The 23,825-nt window shown below is 38.1% G+C and overlaps 1 protein-coding gene across 1 annotated transcript; it reads right to left on the minus strand.

The window, feature by feature from the left end:
- Nucleotides 1-18,868: 18,868 nt before the first annotated feature.
- On the minus strand, nt 18,869-19,999 carry LOC149161397 (disease resistance protein UNI-like). Its single transcript, XM_089434863.1, has one exon. The coding sequence runs from the start codon at nt 19,997-19,999 to the stop codon at nt 18,869-18,871; it is 1,131 nt and encodes a 376-aa protein (XP_089290989.1).
- Nucleotides 20,000-23,825: the final 3,826 nt, after the last annotated feature.

The raw sequence follows: 23,825 nt of genomic DNA on the forward strand, positions 1-23,825 counted from the left end.
GTTGGATTCTGACATTGAGTGTCTATCATCTAGACAAATGTCTCTTTTCTCTATGGAAGAGTTTGGTAGTTCTGCCATTGAGATTTTTCCAGGAAAAACATTGAATATCAACAAAAACTTGGAAAAATCACAACAGGAAGAGCTAACCAAAGTCTTGCAAAAACATTCTACTGCATTTGCATGGGAGTATACTGATATGAAAGGTATTGACCCAAAGACTTGCATTCATCACATCTACATTGAGGAAAACAGTAGACCAATCAAACAACCTCAAAGAAGGATGAATCCAAACCTTAGGGAGATAGTGAAAGAAGAGCTCCAAAAGTTACTTAATGTAAACTTCATTTACCCCATTTCAGATAGCCGGTGGGTTTCTCCTTTGGCTATAGTACCTAAAAAGAATGGTAAATGGAGGGTTTGCATTGATTATAGGGAATTGAACAAAGCAACTTTGAAGGATCACTTTCCTTTGCCCTTTATTGATCAAGTATTAGATACTTTAGCAGGCAAAAAGTATTTCTCATTTTTGGATGGTTTTAGTGGTTACAATCAGATTCAGGTAGCACCTGAAGATCAGGACAAGACCACATTTACCTGTCCATGGGGAACTTTTTCTTACCGAGTACTTCCTTTTGGATTATGTAATGCACCCGCAACATTTCAAAGGGCAGTACTAGGAATCTTTTCTGATCTAATTCATGATTGTGTAGAGGTCTATATGGATGATTTTACAGTTTATGGTAATTCATTTGAAGAGGCATTAGAAAATTTGGAAAAAGTCCTTATAAGATGTAAAGAAACAAATCTTTCATTAAGTCATGAAAAATGTTTTATGATGTTTACTGAAGGGATTGTTTTAGGACATCATATTTCAGGAGATGGAATAAAAGTTGATAAATCAAAAGTTGAAGTCATCTCCAAGTTACCTATTCCAAATTGTCAAAAAGATGTTAGAAGTTTTCTTGGATTTACTGGATATTATAGAAGATTTATTGAAAATTTCACTAAGATAGCATCTCCGCTTTTCAAATTACTTACAAAAGACTGTGAATTCAATTGGGATCCTGACTGTCAATCTGCATTTGAAACTTTAAAAACAAGAATATCTGAAGCATCCATTTTGAGAGGGCCAAATTGGAAACTTCCTTTCCATATTTCTACAGATGCTTCAGATACAACTCTAGGAGCTGTGTTGGGTCAAAATGATTTAATTCCTTACGCCATTTACTACACCAGTAAAAATTTGACTCCTACTGAGTTAAATTATACTGTGACTGAAAAAGAGTTCTTAGCCGTTGTTCATGCAATCAACAAGTTTAGACACTATATAGCTGGCTATGAAACTTTTGTCCATACTGATCATTCTGCAATTAGATATCTCATGAACAAACCTGTTACTAATGGCAGAGTTACAAGATGGCTTTTACTTTTACAAGAATTCAATATTACTGTGTTAGATAGACCAGGAAAACAAAATACAGTAGCTGATTTCTTGTCTAGAATCCAAAATACTAACGAAGATTCTCCTGTAGAGGATAAGTTTCCAGATGAATATTTGTTTGCAGTAACTACTAAAACTCCTTGGTATGCAGACATTGCTAACTATTTGGTTACAGGGAAGCTACCTCCACACTTATTTCCTAATGAGAAAAGGAAAATCATTCAGGATAGTTCAAAGTATTCATGGATTTCTAATGAATTGTTCAAAACAGGGCTAGATTGTGTGATCAGAAGATGTGTTCGGGAAGATGAAATGCCTAACATCCTTAAGGCATGTCATGATGAACCGTGCGGTGGACACTTTGCTGACAAGAGGACTGCCTATAAAATCCTTTCTTTAGGATATTATTGGCCTTCTCTCTTCAAAGATGCAAAACAATATGTTAGAAGGTGTGACAGCTGCCAAAGAGTTGGGAGACCAAATCTTTCAAATGAAATGCCATTACAGCCACAGGTACTCATCGAACCCTTTGAAAAATGGGCTTTAGATTTCATTGGACCTATTAATCCACCATCTAGACAAAAGAAGTATATATTGGTTTGCACTGATTATGTTACTAAATGGGTAGAAGCCAAGGCATTGCCTTCTGCAACTGAAAATTCAGTTGTTCAATTTCTTTTTGAGGATATTTTTACTCGTTTTGGTGTCCCAAGAGAAATTGTGACAGATCAGGGAAGTCAATTTACATCTAACTTAATGGAGAAGCTAATGGAAGAATACAAAATCAAGCACATAAAATCTACTCCATACCATCCGCAAGAAAATGGTCAAGTGGAATCTACAAATAAAAGTTCTTGAGAGCATCATCACCAAAACTGTTCATCTCCATAGAAGAGATTGGGCAGAAAGGCTTCCTGTAGCCTTATGGGCCTATAGAACTACATGGAGGAACACAACAGGACATTCTTCCTATGAACTTGTTTATGGGAAAGAAGTCTTGCTCCCCATTGAGTTTCAAGTCAAGACCTTCAAGATGGCAGTTCAGTTGGGGATGAATCTATTAGAAGCCCAAAAGCACAGAATGGAGCAGCTGAATGAGCTAGATGAAATAAGAAAAGATGCAATTTTAAGGACTGATCTAGTTCAACACCAAAGAACTAAGTGGCATGACAGATATATCAAAGAGAGAAAGTTTCAAAAGGGAGATTGGGTGTTACTGTTTGATTCCAAGTTTAAAGACTTCAAAGGAAAATTTCAGACTCATTGGCTTGGACCATATGAGATTGATGAAGTCTTTAGCAATGGAGCAGTTCGAGTCAAGACTATTGATGAGTTCCAAACTCCTCTTATTGTGAATGGCCACCGATTGAAAATTTATCATAAGCCACTCTCAAAAGAGGACTTTGTCAAAATGTTTCAAGAAAATTCTGCAATAAGGCTGGTGGAAAAGAATTCTTCTCTTCCATCAGCCTAGTCTTTGTTTCTTTCAGTTAAAAAAAAAAAAAAAGAAGAAAAAAAAAGAAAAAAAAAGAAAACAAATCTTTTGTATAAGCCTGAAAACCAATCATAGATTGGCAGTCTTATACAGAAAATGTAGAGTGAAAATCAAGGACACCTGACACTCTATATTTTCCAAAAAATATCTCTCCCTTTCCATCTTCACTCCACCTCACTTGTCATTTTCATTTTCACCACCATCTCATCTTCATCTCCATTCCACTTCACTCCACTTCACTTCCATCTCATTCCACTCATTTCATTCCATTCCATCAATAAAAGTCCCTCTCAGGACTATTTCATTCAGTTAGTTCTTTTTCTAACTATTTTGTGCAGTTAAAGGGGTGTTGTCTCAGTTTCCGCAGCTGGGAACCGTTTCCGTAGCTCGAAACGATTTCCACAGCCAGCATCACTCTGTCTCTACAGCCAGCAGCACTCTGTTTAAAAAAAAAAATACACTCAAAGGTTAGCATCATCATCACCAAAGGCAGCAAAGATATGAGTCATCTGCAAGATCAAAAAGCAATAATGGGTCAGAAGCCTTAATCAACAAGTGACAAACTTCCAAAGGTATGATCAAAATCTCTACCAAATAACAATTTAATGTCATTGTATGCATAGTTATTAGATCATGGAAATTCCACTAAATACAATGATTTGATACGACAAGATTCATATCACTCCTCTCCCATGATGATAATCCATCCACCTCATTCCTTTCTAATGGTACCATAATCACTCTTAATTCAAACTCGAAATGGGGCTGCTCTTTCATTTATTGGCCGTACGTAGAAGAAGTGACCTACTGTACTACGACTCTCCTCCACCATAATTTCCGCAGCCAACGTTGAGACGTGGCATAAACCAACCGATTCGAAAGGACTCAGCCGTTATACTGCCCAGTTATCACTTCGCTCCCGCATGCATTTGATGCTAAACCCGTGACTGTTGCTTACCTCGTGCTCATACCATTCTCTGCTCTCCATTTCCGCTGCAACCTCCATAGCTTTGCTCTCTCCATTTCCGCTGCAACCTCCATAGCTTTGCTCTAAACCCTGATTACAGTCACTGCATACGCTTTGCATTTCGATTACGGCCACTCCATTTCCCTTAAGCATCCCGTAATCAGCTAGTTTTCCCTTTAACGTCCACATGCAGTAAAATTCTCAGCTGGGGTTGAAAGCCGAGAATGGGAAAGTTACTCAGAGCTGAACCTAAGGGCCCAAAATATCTGGAGGGGTATCCGCAGACAAAGGAGTCATTGAAGAAAGCAAAATGGCTGAAATTTATTCAAAAGTTCAGAGGTTATAATAAGGAAGTCACTAAAGCTTTTGCTCGGTCCTTTAATGGACACGTAGTGGAGGTAGGGGATTTGAAATTTACAATAACAGAGGCCACAATAGCAGCAGCAACCAGTTTACCACAACAGGGACACAGATGGTTTAAAAACAGAGGTCTGGATGATCAAGGATGGAAAGTCATGCTCAAGAACCCAGGTATGGATACCTCCATATTTACCAAAGGAATTTCTGTGCATATAATCAAAGAAGAATGGTCTACGCTGTTATTACTTGTTCAGAAGTTTATTACATGCGAGGGTCGTTTTGGCACTATGTACATGTATCATGCAAGGATTATGATGAATTTTATGGAAGGCCATGCCCTTAATTTACCTTACTTTCTGTTAGCAAGCCTAAAGAAAATGAGCTCTATTGTTCAGAAACATGTAGGCCATATTGAATCCCACCTTTACCATCACGGGCTCATCAGAATTCTCATTGAAGATCAATTGAAAACTAATAACGATACTTGGGAAAAGTTTTTAATCAGAAATCACTTCCAAGAAGTGACTGAAGCCTCTGCCAGTAGTTCCCCAAAAATCCCAAAAAGAAGTAGGAGGAAAGAAAGAAATGTTACAACCCAGGACTCTCCTACAAAAGACACTCAGGAAACTGTTCAGGAGGAAGAAGAAGAGGGAGCTAGAAATAAGAAGCAGAAAAAGGACAAAGGTAAAATAACTATTCAAGAGACATATCCATCCCCTGAACCATCTGTAGAAGAAGAGTCTCAAACCCTGGCAGAGAGGTTAGCACACCTTCAAGATGCTGCCTCAGCAAAGAAACAAAAAGAAAAGCAGAGTGCCCAGAAAGTAAGCACTAGTCCATATGTGAGAAGAAGCACTAGGTTCAAAGGAAAGAAGAAAGTGACCCAAGAAAAACAATCACATTTCATTGATTTAGGTGAAGGAACACCTGAAAAAGGTCCAGCTCAGCAAGACATTGAGGCAAGTCCTCCACGTGAGGAAAGTCCTTTTCAGCTGGAAAGAGAAAACAATCCTCCTTTACCAGAATTTGAGTTCAGGCCAAGAAAAACACCCGAGGTAGATTCCACCCAACAAGAAGCATATAACTACTTAGAGTCCTTGGAACAATCAGCTGCAGGACCAAGCACTACCTTGCCACTTGATGCACAAGTGCAATCTTTAAAACAGGAAGTGTTTGAGCTAGAAGTCCTAAACAGGCACATTAAACAAGAAAACGAAGCATTAAAAGAGCAAAGTAAAGTGGACAAGATTTTCCATGACAATACCATGCTTCACTTAGGACTGTGGCAAAAGAAGAATAGAAAGTTGAAGAAAAAGTGTAAGAAGCTGAGCAGGGCATTGATTAATTTGAAGTTCAGGTGTCTAGTCAAGAAACCAAGGACATTTTGGCATCAAGGAGAAAGAGAAGAAGGCTGGATGTTCTTGCAGAAGCATCAGAGCACATGGATTGAGGAAAAGAACTAAGTTTTGGTTGCATGAGGACATGCAACACCTTCACAGTGGGGGTATGTAGAGCCTTGAACCTGTACCTTCCCATACACCTCTCAACCTCCTTTTCCCACTCATTTCATCCACCAAATTGATTAAATCATTGTATTTTAGGGCTTTTTACATGATTTTATAACTATGCTAAGTGACTGTTGTTTGGCTTAGAATTTTTTTTCAGAATGCTGCGTTTCCGCAACCAACACAAGTTTCCGTAGCTGATCCAGGTTTCCGCAGCTCGCACAGGATTTCGCAGCTGATCCAGGTTTCCGCAGCTTGCACAGGATTCCGCAACTGTTTTATTAAACGATATGTTGCAGGTGTCCTCTGAGAAGATGAGCCACATGGGCAAGTTCCAGGGGTCAAGGACATGGTACGTGTCCCTCCAGATCACCCAGAACAACCATAAAAGCCCGCGGTCAACGAGGAGGCAAATACCGGTCAACAGAAGTGTTCAGCGGTGGCACGGCTCTGCGTTGCTCTGTTTTTGGGCACGTGAAGCTAGGTGGCATCATCCTCAGCCACAGAGACAATCTAGAAGCATGAATCCAACAGCCATATTCCCCAGATTGAATGAACACGATGACAGTTACCTAGATCCAGGGACACAAAGGATTCACGTGTTTTTAAACAGCTGGTTGAATAGCATAGATTTCGTTAAAGTAGTTTGCTTTTCTCCTTATAAATAAAGCGTCCTTGAACGCTGTAGAGTTAGTCGTTTGGTAATCATTTTGTATGTAATTTTGAGCTCCCCACTGTACTTTTACATTTGCTGTCAATACATGAGAAGACTGTTTTGCATTTAAGCGTATAACTGCTCCTTGAACCGGCTGAAGTAGGCAGAGGGCCCCTGTTTGCTGAAGCCCTGTACAGTAACCTTTAATTTCCAACATTTCTTTTTCTTGTTTCATGTATAATAGCTATACAGATGTCCTTTAAAATTTCTGCGTTTTTATTTCTTTTCAACATGTATATTAGCTGTACATAAACTTTGATTTCTGTTGATTTACATTTCTGCACTTTTATGTTCATGACTGATCAGTGTGTTATGCAGGTTTCTTAGGCAAGCCCGGGACAATTTTCCTTCTTTTCTTTTCATAAGTAGTGGCATGCGTGATCATCTTGTCTATGTTGCTGACATTCATTGTTTTGCAGTTTTGATTTTCCTTACTGTCATTTCTTTAACTTGCATATTTACTTTCTGCTCTTAGATATCAAGTTGTTCATCTATTGATGGTTCCTTTTCCATAATCAAATAACTTTATTGGGAGCCAAAATATCACTTATTATAGCTTGATTTAGTTTGCTTTAGAACTCACATTACTTGACTTATTCATAACTATTTCTTACATGATAAATTCAGCTGAAAGGCAAAAGGTTAAGAGAAAGTTAAAGTGTTGTGACTAGTCTCTTTTATGTAGTTTCACTTAGATTTCACATTGCTTAACATTTCATGATATCTTTTCATAGAGAGGATTGAGTTGAAGAGTTGAAATAGCATGAGATAGTTGTTCTTACTTCTAGTTAAATTTAATATAGATTTCATTTTCATTTTCATTCAGCAGCAGAGATACTGGGCCGATGTCATTAGTCCTTTATTTGATGTCTTTATTTTCCTTTAAGTGTTGATTTTATTGCAGTTATTGTTCAAGCTTTCTTGTAGAATACTTTTTAAGTTTTGAGAAATCATTTAGAGATCACCACAATCATCCACATTTCACTTGCTTTATTACACTTCCATCACATCACAGTAGGAAAGATACATTCGAAAACAAACTTAAAAAGCTAAAAACGACAAAAGACTAAGAAAACGGTTACCTAAGTACATATAGTACACCTCACTTCATCAGCTTACGAGCCCCGGGTTGACATTTAAAAGTTGCAATTTAGACATCACTAAATTGACCAAACAACAAGCCTTAAAAATGATTAGTAATTAATTATTTATTTCATTAACAATGTGACATTTAGGCAACTTATTAAATTATTATGTTGAATGTATAATTTAAAACATTTTTCCAAGCTGTATGACTTTGACCCATCTTACACATTTATAACTTCGACACACCTTGATTAAGAATAATGTTATGTTGAGAGGAATATAAAATTGTCTATACATTGGATTTACAAGTGAGAAGGGCAACATATGTTAAATGGTAAGTGACTAACATAAGTATCATACTTACAACATATTTCATACACGTTATGCAATGAGTGACTACCATTTAGGGTGTGAGAGAATTTTTCAGCGTAAATCACATGATATTTCACTTGTCGACGCGTTTCGAACCAATTAGTGTGGTTCATTGTCAGGACAAGTTGACGAATCAGATCTAGCTTGCTTGTTAAATAGTCAGAGCAGAATATCCAACGACTATACTTCTAGACCAAGTAACAGCTAAATTGACTAACTAACGGCTATATTAGACTAGGAAACGGATAGGATGTTCTATAAATTTGTTACGCAATGATTGACTACCATCTAGGATGTTCTATAAATTTATTACCAAGTGATATATTGATCTGAAAATCACCCTATGAGTGATCTAAATTAAAGATTTATTGAATGAAGGTATTACAGACTCATGTGCTGGTGTGTGTCTATGTTATTTTAGGCAATGGATCGATCAGATTGCAAAATACACAGACACTAGGAAATGGAAAACAACGGAGAAACATAGTAAGCAAATACAAGAACACAACAAATAAATAAGGAGTTCAACCTATCCTCCAAGGCTACATCTCTGGTCCAGCTTTCAATGGTGGCCTTCTTTTATTTTGTCTTAAAGTAGAGAAATACAATGAAGGAGCTCAATATGAGTCTCCTAAAACAGAATTGCTTGGCAGGGTGGTTCTTGGATTCCCCAAGCCACTAGAGTGCACAGACTCTTTTCCTTACCAGCTCTTGACTTTTCTGGTCTTTACTGGAAGGAGCCCAATGTGGTGCTCAGTCCTAACATATCCTCTCAGGGATGACTTGAACCTCTCAAGCTCTCTGGTTCTCGACGCTGCCTGTGGTCAGCTCGACCCTTTGTCTTTCTGCTTTTTGCTTCACTGTCTTTTCTTCGTTTTTTCTGTCTTCTTCCTTTTCTTATCCTTTTCGTCTTTAGTCGTTGTCTTTTTCTGTTCTCTGTTCATGGCTTTAAAGCCAATGGATCTCATGAGTGTTCGATTCCTCTTCTTCCTCTGTCGGGTCACCTGCTGCTGCTCGCTTAGAGTTCCCTGTGTTGGCATCATCATCAACGTCTCACAGGGAGTGGCCGCTTGTCCTCTTGCGAACTGTGCCAACTTTTCCTCACCGGTTCGGTTCTTCGATTACGTCGGGAAATGACTCATCAGCCACCTCAGTGGTCAAATCGGACCTCAAATATTTGTGGATCTTGGCTTATTCCCCTGTCAAATCTGATTCTTTCATCGGGCGCGTTCTCAATCGTTAGATCTGGAGCCTCTAGATCCGACGCCATTCGGTCATTTCGCGCGATTGACTTGCTCGACTGTTAGCTTGCGATGAGCGGTGGTTTTCTCTCTCCTCTGCTTGCCACGCGTCGGGCGCTGAGTGGAATCGCTCGTTTTTCTCCAAATCCGCTTACCGCCCAAGGGTGCCCTCGATAAATACCGCCGGTTTCTGGAGCGCGGGTCCTGCCTTTAGCCTTTTGCGTTTTTTCCCATGGTTTTCTCGGCTTCCATGCGACTGAGCACTCAGGGCCTTTCCATTTCGAGGGGTTTTGCCCAGCGATGCGCGATTAGCGCTAAGCACCAAGCGCTAATCGCGCATCAGAAACTGCATCCTTTTCCCGATCCGGGCTTCCCACATGTTAGTTTTGCCTCCTGCGCAGTCTCCAAGGGCCTTGGTCAGCGTGCTTTGACCGAGGTCCTCGTCGTTCCACGTTGGCTGCTAGCTGCCACTGTTTAGAGGTTTTTCTGATCGCTTTGTGCTCTTGAATTCGAGGTTTTTCCCAATCTGATACAGTCATGGTACTTTGATTATTCTTCATGGATCCAATTCGGATCACGACCTTCCCACTGAAAAAGCTTTTGGACCACCAAAATTTGGTTTTCAAGCATCGACTAAGTGAGGGTATTGTTGTCTCACTTGTCCAATCTCAATCCACTTTGCACTGCTCAGCTTTGAACCCTTGAGCCCTACCCTGAGATACTCAACATCTCCTCTGCGTGTCGTCCTCACCTTCCTGTCCAGAACTGTGTCTTCCTGCAATTCATTAAGATATTCAGTTAGCAGGTCATCAATAGAATGTAATTGAATCTGCTCTTTAAGATCCTCAATTAGAGAGGGTTCAAAAAATCTCAAGCAATCTGCATTTACAACTGAGTAGATGTGCATGTAAGCTGGTAGATCAAGGCAAAAAGCATTTTCACCAATCTTCTCAAGTATTTTGAAAGGTCCATACCTAATGGGCTTTAGCTTTTTACCTTCACCTTGCATCCTGTCCTTGCTGATATACAACCAAACTTGGTCACCAACTTGGAAACTATGCTCCATCCGATGCTTGTCATGCCTAGCCTTGTATTTGGCTTGGCTCTTTTCCAGCTGTTCCTGTACTGCCTGGTGGATCTCCTGGATTTGTTCAATGAACCTAGTTACCCTGTCCACATCACTGTGTCCCTTAGCTGTGGTATCTTTACCAAAGACAAAATCCAAAGGAGACCTGGGGGTGAAACCAAAATAGGTCTCGAAAGAAGATCTCTGTGTAGAAGAATGTTTTGCTCTGTTGTAAGCATGCTGCACATAACACAAATGTTCATCCCAAAGCTTAGGATGTTTGCTGCAATATCCTCTAAGTAACTGGATCACTGACCTGTTAACTACTTCTGTCTGGCCATCAGTTTGTCGATGAAAAGTTGTGCTTTTCTTCAATTTGGTGTGCATCAATTCCCATAGACTTGACCAAAACTTCCCCACAAATCGGGTGTCTCGATTAGATACAATGGAAGTGGGTAATCCAAAATGAACCCATACATGTTCAAAGAACAATTTTGCAATTTGTTCAACTGTAATCTGTTTATTACAAGGTATCAATATACACATCTTGCAGAACCTATCCACAACAACATATAGATAATCATGACCTTTCCTAGATTTAGGCAGTCCTCCAACAAAATCCATGGAAACACTTTCCCAAGGGTGAGAAGGTACTGGTAATGGAGTGTACAAGCCTAGTTTTTTGTTGCTGGGCTTGCTTTTAGCACACATAGTACACCCTCTTACATATCTAGAAACTGTCTCATTCATTTTTGGCCAATAACAAAATCTTTGCAGTTGTGCAATTGTTTTACTTACCCCAAAGTGACCTGATATCATAGAAGTGTGTGCTTCTCTAATTATCTTTACTCTCTCAGTTTGTGGAATGCAGAGTTTCCCACAATGGTATAAGAGTCGGTCCTTTACATGATAATCCAATTCTTCTACTCTTTTGCCTTGACTCAAAGTTGCATATACATCTTTGAAATCTATATCTTGAGCATATTGTTCAATGTAACTCTCATGTAACACAAAATTATGCTTAAGTATAGTAGATGCATTTATAATGGGTCTAGATAACATGTCTGCAACTTTGTTGTGTATGCCCTTTTAAAACTGATGACTAAATGAAACTGTTGTAGAAAACCCATCCATCTATAGTGTCTTGATTGCTGCAACTTAGTTTGGGAGTGTAGATATTGAAGTGGTTGATGATCAATATGTATTACTGTCTCTTTTCCCATTAAGTAATGTTTCCACTTTTTCACACTCTGAACTAATGCATACAATTCTTTATCATATGTAGGATAGTTAACTACTGCAGGATTAAAAGTCTCATAATGATAACATATGGGTTTACCATGCTGTGTCAACACTGCTCCCATGGCATAGTCACTGGCATCTGTTTGGATCTCAAATGGTCTTTGCAGATCAGGCAGTGCTAGTACAGGTGTTGTACTAATCTTTTCTTTCAAGGTGTCGAAGGCTTTCTGATGTTTGCCTCCCCACTGAAACACCTTGTTCAATCCTGTTAAAGCATGTAAGGGAGCTGCAATTGAGGAAAAGTTAGAAATGAACTTCCTCCAATACTGTGCTACCCCTAAGAAGCTTCTCACTTCTATAGCAGACTTGGGTGTAGGCCAGTTTACAGTGACTGCCACTTTAGAGGGATCTATCTTCAATTCACCACCCCCTACTATATGACCCAAATAATTTATAGATGTTTTTCCAAATTCACATTTTGTGAGTTTAACATGAAGTTTTTCTCTTTTCAAAACATCTAGTGTTTGTTTAACATGCTTTAAGTGTTCTTCCCACGTTTTACTAAAAATCAGAATGTCATCCAGATACACAATAACAAAATCATCAAGAAAAGGTCTAAGTACATCATTCATTAATCTCATGAAAGTAGAAGGAGCATTAGTTAGGCCAAAAGGCATAATTAGCCACTCATACAATCCCTGCTTTGTTTTGAAAGCAGTCTTCCATGCATCTTGTTCTGCCACTCTGAACTAATGGTATCCACTGTGCAAGTCTAGCTTGGTGAAATAAACAGCTTCTTTCAATTGATCTAAAAGATCATCTATGCGAGGAAGGGGATAACGATTTTTGATTTTTATCTTATTCAGTGCTGGGTAGTCAATGCACATTCTCCACGAGCCATCTTTCTTTCTCACCAAAACGATTGGTGACCCACATGGTGATGTGCTAGGCCTGATGAACCCTTTCTCAAGCAACTCCTGCACCTGCTACTTGATTTCAACATTCTCTAAAGTAGACAACATGTTCATTCCAATGTTAGGCAAAGGAGCATCTTGCTGCAAAATAATATCATGTACTATTTCCTTTTTGGGTGGCAGACCTTTCGGTTCTTGAAACAAGATATCATACTCTGAAACAACCTTTTCTAAATCAACTTGTTGTTTAGCATTACAACCCTCAAATACATTGGTTTTTTCAGGTTTCTTTTCCTTTACAACCATCAGTAAGAATTGTATGCATGAATTTATCATTCTTTTCATCTGCCCTAGGTTTATGAGAGTATAATTATTCTTGAGCTTATGAGCTCTTACAAGGTATTTGATTCCATCTTTAACAAGTAGATACTTGTTCTCGTCTCTATACAAAATAGATTTTCTATCATACAAGTAAGGACTTCCTAAAACAATTCCACATATATCGAAAGGAATTATGTCTAACTCAACCTCATCTACAAATGCTAACCCAAAAGAAAACTTGAGTTTGCACTGTTTAGTCACTTGTAGTTGTGCTTTATCATTCAACCATCCTAATGGGTATGGTTTCTTGTGAGGTGTAGTTGATAATCCTAATTTCTTTACAATTGTTTCAGAAATTAAATTTACTTGTGAGCCACTATAAAAAAAAGTATCAACCTTTTGATGTTTGGAGATAACTCGAATATAGAAAAGCTCACGTCTTTTTCTCTCATTTTCTTCATCAGTAATAGATTGTGCAGAATTACTTGTAGATGCTTCAAAATTCTTACCTTTTATACCTGTGGCTGCAATGGTTGTTTCATCTCCCAAGTCTGACCCCAAATCTTTCTGAATAGCTGTAGCAATCTTCCCCTTCTTGCCCTCGAATTTATTAGGTCTCAGCTCTGGATGCAGAATCCAACAATGCTCATCATCATGCCCATCCTTTTTACAATGAGTGCATGAAGCCTTGCTTTTCTGTGCCGTGTTAGCCTTCCTTGCTTTCCACTTCTGCTTTATTTTCTCCTTGCTCTTGCTTACAGTGGGTTGGGATGGTCCCCCAACTTCTGGATTTCCATTCTTTCCTCTAGCTTCTAGATGAGTAGCCTGTATAGATACCTCATCTATACTAGTGAGATTGAACATGAGGATGGTATGCCTCATGTAGCTGTGTAGACCACCAATGTACTTCAACAGAGTCTTTGGTGAGTCTAATGAGATTCCTAAAATCAATGCTCTCTTTCTAAATTCTTGAGTGTACCCTTGCACACTTTGCCCTTTCAATTGCCGAAGAGTTTTCCAACTCATCATGGCTTGTTGCATGTAGGCCAATAGATAGAACTGCTTTTTGATTGTAGAAACAAATTCGCTCCAGACAGAGATAGTCTTACCATGTCTTTCAATGTCAGCTTGGGTTCTGCCTTCCCACCAAACCAAGGCAGTGCCTCCTAGGCATAGGCTTGCTAGCTGAATCTTGCTCTTGTCTGAGTCGATGTTCTATACTCTGCAATAAACATCAATTTGTATAATCCAATTGTCCAACCTTTCTGCATTTAGCTCTCCATCATATATAGGCAAATAATATTTAACATCTAGCTTGATCAAAGATGCTTTCTTATTATGTACAGGGCTATTAGGAGGTGTGAGAAAGTTTTCCTCTTTCCCTTTTCCTTTTGAGTGGTCACGGAAATGTGATTCATCTTCTCCTTTGTCTTGTTTAGAGCCTGATGAATCTTCATCCTTGTGCTTTCTAAAGTCCTTATACATTTCTTCTACCATGGAATTTATGGCTAGGAAAATTTCTATGAATTGAGGGTCTGGACCCATAGGAACTTCCTCTGACGTTGTCTTCTAAGGGTAGACCCTCCCAATTTTAGGATTAGTTTCAACCAACTCTCCTTCTCCTAATTTGAGCTTTGATCTAGTGAGCATTCATAGCTAAACCAACACAAGCTTGTCTAACCTTACAGCCTAAAGCTCTGATACCACTTGATCTAAAAATCACCCTATGTGTGATCTCAATTAAAGATTTATTGAATGAAGGTATTATAGACTTATGTGTTGGTGTGTGTCTATGTTATTTTAGGCAACGGATCGATCAGATTGCAAAATACACAGACACTGAGAAATGGAAAACAACAGAGAAACACAGTAATCAAATACAAGAACACAACAAATTAATAAGGAGTTCACCCTATCCTCCAGGGCTACGTCTCCGGTCCAGCTTTCAATGGTGGCCTTCTTTTATTGTGTCTTAAAGCAGAGAAATACAATGAAGGAGCTCAATATGAGTCTCTTGAAACAGAATTGCTTGGCAGGGTGGTTCTTGGATTCCCCAAGCCACTAGAGTGCACAGACTCTTTTCCTTACCAGCTCTTGACCTTTCTGGTCTTTAATGGAAGGAGCCCAATGTGGTGCTCAGTCTTGACAGATCCTCTCAGGGATGGCTTGAACCTCTCAAGCTCTCTGGTGCTCGACGCTGCCTGTGGTCAGGTCAGGGCTCTGTCTTTTTGCTTCACTCTCTTTTCTTCGTTTTCTCTGTCTTCTTCCTTTTCTTCTCCTTTCCGTCTTCGGTCGGTGTCTTTTTTTGTTCTTTGTTCATGGCTTTAAAGCCAATGGATCTCATGACTGTTCGATTCCTCTTCTTCCTCCGTCGGGTCGCCTGCTGCTGCTCGCTTGGAGTTCCCTGTCTTGGCGTCATCATCAACGACTCACAGGGAGTGGCCACTTGTCCTCTTGCGAACTGCGCCAACTTTTCCTCATCGGTTCGGTTCTTTGGTTACGTCGGGAAATGACTCATCCGCCACCTCAGCGGTCAAATCGGACCTCAAATATTTGTGGATCTTGGCTTATTCCCCTGTCAAATCCGGTTCTTTCATCAGGTGCGTTCTCAGCTGTTAGATTTGGAGCCTCCAGATCCAACACCATTCGCTCATTTCACGCGGTTGACTTGCTCGACCTTTATCTTGCGATGAGCGGCAGTTTTCTCTCTCCTCCGCTTGCCACGCGTCGGGCGCTGAGTGGAATCACTCGTTTTTCTCGAAATCCGCTTACCGCCCAAGGGTGCCCCTGATAAATACCGTCGGTTTCTGGAGTACGGGTCCCGCCTTTAGCCTTTTGCGCTTTTTCCCATGGTTTTCCTTGCTTCCATGCGATCGAGCACTCAAGGCCTTTCCATTTCAAGGGGTTTTGCTAATTGCACATCAAAAACTGCCTCCTTTTCCTGATCCGGGCTTCCCAGGTGCTAGTTTTGCCTCCTGCGCAGTCTCCATGGGCCTTGGTCAGTGCACTTCGATCGAGGTCCTCGTCGTTCCACGTTGGCTACTAACTGCCACTGTTTAGAGGTTTTTCTGATTGCTTTGTGCTCTTGAATTCGTGGTTTGTCCCGATCTGATACAGTCATGGTACTTTGATTATTCTTCATGGATCCAATTCAGATCATATATGTGGGAGGCTGGGTTGTTCGGAGCTATTTTTGGAGGATGAGAAGGATGGAAGGAGCTTTGAACATGCTTTTCGAAGTGGACCATCCAAGCCTCTAGCTTCTCTACTTTCTTAGATAGCATATTTTGGCCTCGCCAAACCACCACTACGCGCTCCCGGACATGACATTAGAAGTAGTACATTTTGTTCAAAGTGGCATTGAGCTCTGCAAGCTCCTCTTGCCTCACCCATTCAGAGGTTTCCAAGCGTTCAAGTGCTGACATAATCAAATTCAGGTAGTGCTCTAAACAAAAATCTTGTCTCTGATTACTTTCCAAATTACAAGCCTTCCCCCATCACCCCAAACCACCGCAGAGAATCGTCCCACCCTGTTGTTGGCTTTGTGGAGTGTGACTCCCGTAACTAGCCACAATGACCGCAACCACCACAGGCCTTAGAAACCACCCACCCAGAATGACTTGCCCTACTGCCACATCGACCACCATAGACCATCCGTCCTAAGCGACCTCCATTAATACTACTCCACCCATAGCTAGTTGTCACCATTTCCATTTACGAGAGAGACGCACCGCCCCCTGCCTGAATTGGGCTTAAGTTGCGAAGAGGAATGAGCCAAATAGGGAGTCAAACACATTATGACTGACCCTACATTGTTGGGATGAGCTGGAGCTGACCAGCAGGTGACTTCACAAACATCAAATGTCACCAAGAAGAAACACCCCCCTGTCAGCGGGACGACAACCAACCAACCCAGGATGAACATAAAGAACCATAATTTCAAACCATCAACGAGGACTTGGATCTGCAATTCAAAGCCCCTCTCCCTGAATAGGACCCTCGCTAACCAAACCACCCAAAGTCCAGCACACACGCTCCACAGACACAGCCTGACCTTGCAGAACCCCAAGAGGGGACCATGTAAGGCAACGAGCCAAATTTCACTTTAGCGCGTAGGGGATGCCACCAGACCCCAGTAGGACCAGCAAAACAAAACCAGATCCAGAAAGTTGAATCCTTCCCTATGCGTGATGACCATAAATCGAATATGAAACTGGCAATTAACAAGAATGCACACCCGTAAGCGGAGGAGTGGATGTTGGCAGCAAAGAAACCACCTATCCCAGACAGGGAGACCTCGGAAACAGTTGCTCCCTTGTGCAATGCTCAACTACATTTACCATAACAAGACCAAACTTAGAATGTTTGATAGGAAACCTCACCACCCTCGATAAATTGTTGACGAATGCCACCTCCCATGAGTTTCAAGGCTGATTGAGGTCTCACACAAGTTACATTACCATCTCCCGTACACAAGGTGCATTGAGAGGATGGGGAGGTCGGTCCTCACGCCTTCGGCCATGTGATATTCATGAATACCCACGCATTACCTCGGTATCATTGTTGGCTTGGTTAATCACCCCATCAGGGAAAATATTTAATATTGTTATTATTAAAAAGGAGGTTGAATTCTAATTTAATAAGAATTTAGGTGGTTTAATTCTCTAATAAAATCCTTTTCATTGAATAACTTATGTAAATATATGTTTTGAGTTAGGAAAATATATAGGTATGTGATCCGAATCAAGTTTGTGATTTTTTAACATATAAATTTTAACAATTAATAACATAGTCAACTATACTATAATGAAGAGCATGGAAGGAAATCATAAGTGATTAGTGTCATACTAAGTTTTCAATTAAATCTTCAGATATTTTCTTGTAAGTGTAAATTTCATCAAACTACTCATTTAACCACATATGGTTAATGTTAGAAATAGTACTTATGATTTATTTGTGTTAGATATATATATAGATAGATATGTTTGAAAATCATAGAATATGTAATTTAAAAACATACAATTTTGTCTCAATGAAATGCACACACAATGCACAATTTGAAAATCATTTTTTAAAGAAAAAGCTCTCCACTAAACTAACCCATTAAATTAGTTTAAACATATTCATTTATTCAAAACAATCTTTTTATCTCTTCAATAAAAAATAGTAATTATTAAATAAATATCACATTCTTCCTGTGCTCAAACTTGAAACAATTACATAAAAGAATCCCCATCTTTTCCCCTTCCCCTTATTTTTTTGAAGGTTTGTCATGCTTTGAATGTATTAATTTGATGATATCTTTTTATTCTATGTAAGACCACATCCTCTACTCTATCTTTGAGAAAGGTGGATTATGTTTCTAAATATTCAAGGTGGATTATGTTTCTAAATATTCAATATTTTATTTAGATCTTATTTTTATTAAATACATTTTTATTATTAAAATAATGAAAATACAACATTTTTTAGATTATTTATTTTAGTTCAATCTAATTTTTTAATGTTTTTGTATTTTAAATTTTAGATTATTTATTTTAGTTTAATTTATTTTTTTATGTTTTGTATTTTAATAAATATATTTTTAATTGATTTTGTTTAAAACTTACCAAAAATTTATTGAAATGGTAAGATTAAATTATATAATATACACAATACAAATGCTTTCAATTTTTCAAGAAAAAAAATTATTTATATATTCAAAAATAAAACTTACACAACAAAAAAAATTACCATCTCAACAAAAATTATATAAACTAATTTCCATGAAAACGACATAAAACCATTACAATGCATACTAAAAATATATCAAACTTAATTTTACTTAAAATAGATACATAATTACATATGAAATCGTGTATTAATAAAAACTTTTACACTCATCAAAAAAACGGGAGCCCAGAACTGGGTATACACATTTAGTGAGGAATTAACAGTATTAGTAAAAACTTATCATCTAAAAAAATAAAGTTCGAAGTCTTAAAAATAATCAATAATTAATTATTTCTTTCATTCACAACGTGACTTCTACGCATCTTATGTTGAAGGTATAATATATGACTTTGCCCCATCTTAATTAAAAAATTATAGCTTCGACATATCTCGGATAAAAGCTTTATTTCTCCATAGAAATATCAAATTGTCTATATAAGAGGGCAACATAGGCAACATAGAGCATGTTCCCACTCATGTGGATAAACTTTATCTGCCATCGCAGCGGCAACTACATTTATAGCGAGAGGCAAACCTTTGCATTCCCCTGCTATTTGCCTTGCAATGCCTTCTATTTCCTGTGGAACATTTGTTCGCCTAGAAAACAGCCGCCAGCCCTCCTCTTCCGACAGAGGCACCACTTTTATTGGATCTTTGGCTCCCATACTGGTACATACTCGTTTATTTCGAGTAGTCAAAACAACTTTAGAACCAGTGTCATTCATTGACACTCCTAGGCTTTGCAGCTCAAGAGTCTTCCACATGTCATCTAGAAGAATAAGAAATCTTTTATTCTTTAAATAAGACCACAACCTATGCTTTCGCCCTTCCAAATCAGATTTGTCAGGGAAATTTTGCTGTAAGTTTAACCTACTGGCTATGCAATCTTGCAGCGTTGAGATATCATAATCTTTGGAAACTGTTACCCAAATGATGGGATCAAAAGAACTCCGTACCTTGAGGCTGTTGTTGATGGTCTGAAGCAGCGAAGTCTTACCGACACCCCCCATGCCGTACACACCAATAATTCGGGTGTTGCTATCTTCTGTCAACCTCTCCTCAACCTCCGACTGTAAAAATTTTATTGCATTTCCTTCAAAACCAGCTTCGGGGGTCCAAATGGGCAACTGGGCGGGCGGATTAGAATCCCCGTATTCCCCGGTTGGAGGAAAATCACAATCCTTCTCTGCGTGGAGCTGAGCAACAGTTGCTTTCCAATCTCTGATATCTTGGCTGACTCTGTAGCGGCAGACGTAATTAGGACACCAATTGAGACAGTTCTTGTGTAGCTCGTACTGTCTGCCAATAGACCGTGATCGTTCTATGGCGTCGCCTGCCTTATCCAGCCAAGCTCTCACTACACTTCTAGGGTTCATTTGTAGTTGAGCGAGCTCCACATTTATATCATTTACTAGATTGTTCAGACGCTCAACTTCATGCTCCATGTCGCGGAAAGATTGAGGCAAAGAGATGACCAATTTCACCTCTTGAACAAACCTTTTCAAGAGGCTGGGCAAAACATTGGCTGCAGCCCCACTCCCAATATCTGAGCAGCAGGCCATTGCGTTCACAAGAGTGAGAAAGCGCAAGGTCTTCCAAATGAGAGGCGCTCAAGATTTCTCTTCCCACCGCAAAAGCAGTAACAATATTCAGATCTTTCTGCTCTCAAATTGCAGTGAATGCATCCATGAAGTAGCAGGCAAGCATGAGTATTTATTTATTTTATCCCGTCCATTCCTACTCAACAGCTGGGAAGCAGCAACTCAACTTGCCTTTAGGTGGGTGGAAGCAAGGCATTTGTCCCCTCCAAAATGGCCCCACCTTGTTCTTCTTTTCACTATTTACAGTGGCCCTACTTAAGAGGGGTAGGTTTGGATACCCTCAATCTCTATAGTACCAATTTCTATTGCGATTCCAACGTATTTCTGATGGGAATCAATTCCAGGCTTTGTTACAGAACTTCGTATTACAGAGATGGGAGGAACCTTTACAGATGGCTTCCATATCGTGGGCCCTCCTAACACAATCATACAGACTGGAAAGTTAATGCTTTTACGAAAGTATTCCAATTTCCACCATACAAAGCACTATGCAATGCAATTTTTTCCAACCCCTGCTGGTGTATCCACCAACACGAGATTCCCTAATCATGTCAAGGAGCACTGAAATAAAATAATGACTCCATGAAAAGAAATATGGAATATTTAATCCCATGCAATTTTAAACAATGAATGTCATTTATTCTTCCCATAATTTTATTAAACCCTTTATACTTTAATATTTACACTCAAGGTTTTTTTATTCTTCCCATAATTTCATTAAACCCTTATACTTTAATATTTACACTTCGGGTTTTTTTATTCTTATGGATGTTCTTACAATTCTTTATTTTATATTAAATTTTTTAAAATAATGTGTAAACAAAGATTATTTGTTATTTTCAATTTTATGGATCAAATTTAATCTCTAATCAAATATAATTCTACATTTTTAATAGTTAATTAAAAATATGTGAAATTCTAATTCTATTTTTAGAGATTATATATTCTTTTCTCATAAAGTAATTTTAGATGTTATATATTCTTTTCTTTTATCTTTCTTAGAAGATCTTAGATGTTAGAAAAAAAAAAATTTCATCTTTCAGAAGATCCAAATAAATTTATTAATTTTATTTTTATTTTTAAATGTTATATATATTTTTTTCATCTTTTTAAGAAGAGCAAATTAAATTTATTATTTGATCTTGATTAAAATCTATTTTGCTTTCTAATATATTTAGTAAAATTTTAATAATATTAAGTGAAGTTGACTATACAACTTTATAATAAACGGATTAGTTGTGATTAATACTTGGGATTTAGTGAAATGGATTATACAACTCCATAATAAATGGGTTAGTTGTGATTAATACTTGGGATATAATCACTATTATAGACTATGACACAATAGGTCACTGTTACAGAGTATGATTTGATTTGAACGCAAGGTAAGGACCTATAATTTGTTATCAAGATATACTTGAAAGGCTCAATATATTAGATAACTAGTGGTTGCATGCAATAGAATATTAGTTTCAAGAAGTTAAGGAGGGTTACATTGTAGAGTTTGCTATTAATTATAGTTGACCTCTTTTAGCATTAATGAGAGGTATTTAAGGATGAGGCCATTAGGAATATTTCTCAAAGTAATCCTATTATGGAATAAGATTTTGTTTTTGTACAAAGGGTTGATGTACATGATATCAAGCACGATGGAAACATAAGCCCTTAGAAAGGGGGGCTTGATGAAAGAGGAAGGGAAGATGAAATAGATCATAAGAAAAGGATCTCAAGGAGTGAAATAAAGTTGTGACAAGGAGATATGAATGCAAGAACGTATTATGCAAAACAATTTGGAAGCTACAGATGGATACTTTAAAGAAAATGAGAGAGGACATACTAGGCAGTAGTATGGGGAGAGAGAGAGAGAGAGATGGTATGCCTAAGTATGCAAAGGAAAGAGAGGAACTAGAGGTATGTTTAAAGAGAAGAGAGGCACTAGAAGATATACCATGATAATTTATGATAGAGTTGAAGTAGAAGATATCAATCCCTGATGGAAGGTTAATGATAAGAATGATTTTGAGGAACATGTAACTGATGATTTATAAAAAAAATATTCCCTAAGTTAAGTGAAGGATGATTCCACTAAAAGTGATGATACTTTAGCAATTGTAGAGCTATTGGAGAAAATGAAGATCAAAGAATTCTCTAGATACATTGAAGAAGAAATTAGAGACAATGGATTTGAACAAACCCCTTTAGAACCATCCCCTACATGTAATCTAAAAAAATGATAATTTTGTGATAAATATAGAAGTTAGAAATATAAACGAGCAAAGAATAGGAATAGTAACAAATAATACAGGTGGAGCAATGACAAGAAATTTCAATATTTTAATGGAAAGAACAACAATTGATACAATTATTAGGCCCCCCATGTTCCATGGAACTTGGAGGAATGATGCCAAGCAATACTAGTTTGTGTGTTAAGCAATTTAGACCATGAATAAAATCACATATAAAGCACAAAGGAATGTGCATTTAGAAATCCCTTTTAAAGACAAAGATATACAATGGTACATGAATGACGAAATATATCTTCCAGTAGGACAAACCAAAGGTATAAATGAAATAAAGAATGAATTGATGAAAGAACTAAAATAGCCCATATTTAAAAACTAATGCCTTGTAGAGTTGAAGGAAATAAAACAAAAAGCGGGAGAAAATAATTCAGGACTATGATCAAATATTTAAGGATCTGGTGGAAAAAATGACATTCCAAAGCCAATATGTCTAGCATAGAGAGTGGTTCATTCTAATACTATTCTCGCATATTAGAATTCCCCTTACTCAACATAAGATATCCACATATGTTGAAGCCTTTCATATAGTTACACTCCTCGAATCCATAGGGGGATGTGTTCAATCAATCTTACGATTAATGTAGGTTCAAAATCAATTGGATGCCTTAACTAGTCCATTAGGGGAATTTTGAGGTCTAAAATGGGCCTCCTAAGAAAAATATATAGCCAAAATAAACTTTATAAGGACCAATAGGATTCAAGATGATGTTGTCAACCATGGGGGATGATACACCATTTTTGGAGTAAAAAAAGTAAAAAGATTAAAAAATAATAAAACTATTTTTTCAACTCTTATTTTCAACTTATCTCCCTAAGTTTTTACTCAAATTTTGAGTGGCAGTACTCGTTGGATGTAAAATTTAATTCCTCATCCAAGTAGTACCCATGTTTCATTCTTTCGATGGACCCCGCTACACGAAAAATGAGAAAATGTGATCACAATTCACGTTTTTTTATGTATTTCTCATTTTTTGTGTAGCAGAATCCATCAAAAGTATGTAACATGGGCACTCCTTGGATGAGGGATCAAATTATGCATCCAAAGTGTGTTGTCGCTTGAAATTTGAGTAAACCCATAGGGAGATAAGTTGAAAATACGAGTTGAAAAAATAGTTTTTTATTTTTTCCCTCTAAAATTTGATGATGTAATCTAGTCTTATTTTATTATTTCCACTATTATTTTATAATTTCCTTAGGATGCCCATTTTAGACCTCAATATTCCCCTAATGCAACTATAAGATATGGCCAAGTGTAAGGCTAGAAGAGAGAATGTGCCATGTACTTTATGTAGAATAGCATGTCACCATAAAAATGAATATCTAGTGTTGACTAATTAAATTTTGATTGGTGCATCAAATCCTTTCCGAACAAGAACAAAATGAAATTTGTATGAAATACGCAAGTTGTGGGACACAAGCCACCTCAATGCCCCATGCTATAGAAATACTAGATTAATGTGAACACAACATTTTACGATTTTTGC

The sequence above is a fragment of the Pinus tabuliformis genome, chromosome 5_2 (assembly GCF_031772625.1).
Source record: "Pinus tabuliformis cultivar Carrire ecotype Pingquan chromosome 5_2, CPIR1, whole genome shotgun sequence".
In the NCBI taxonomy this organism is placed as follows: Eukaryota; Viridiplantae; Streptophyta; class Pinopsida; order Pinales; family Pinaceae; genus Pinus; species Pinus tabuliformis.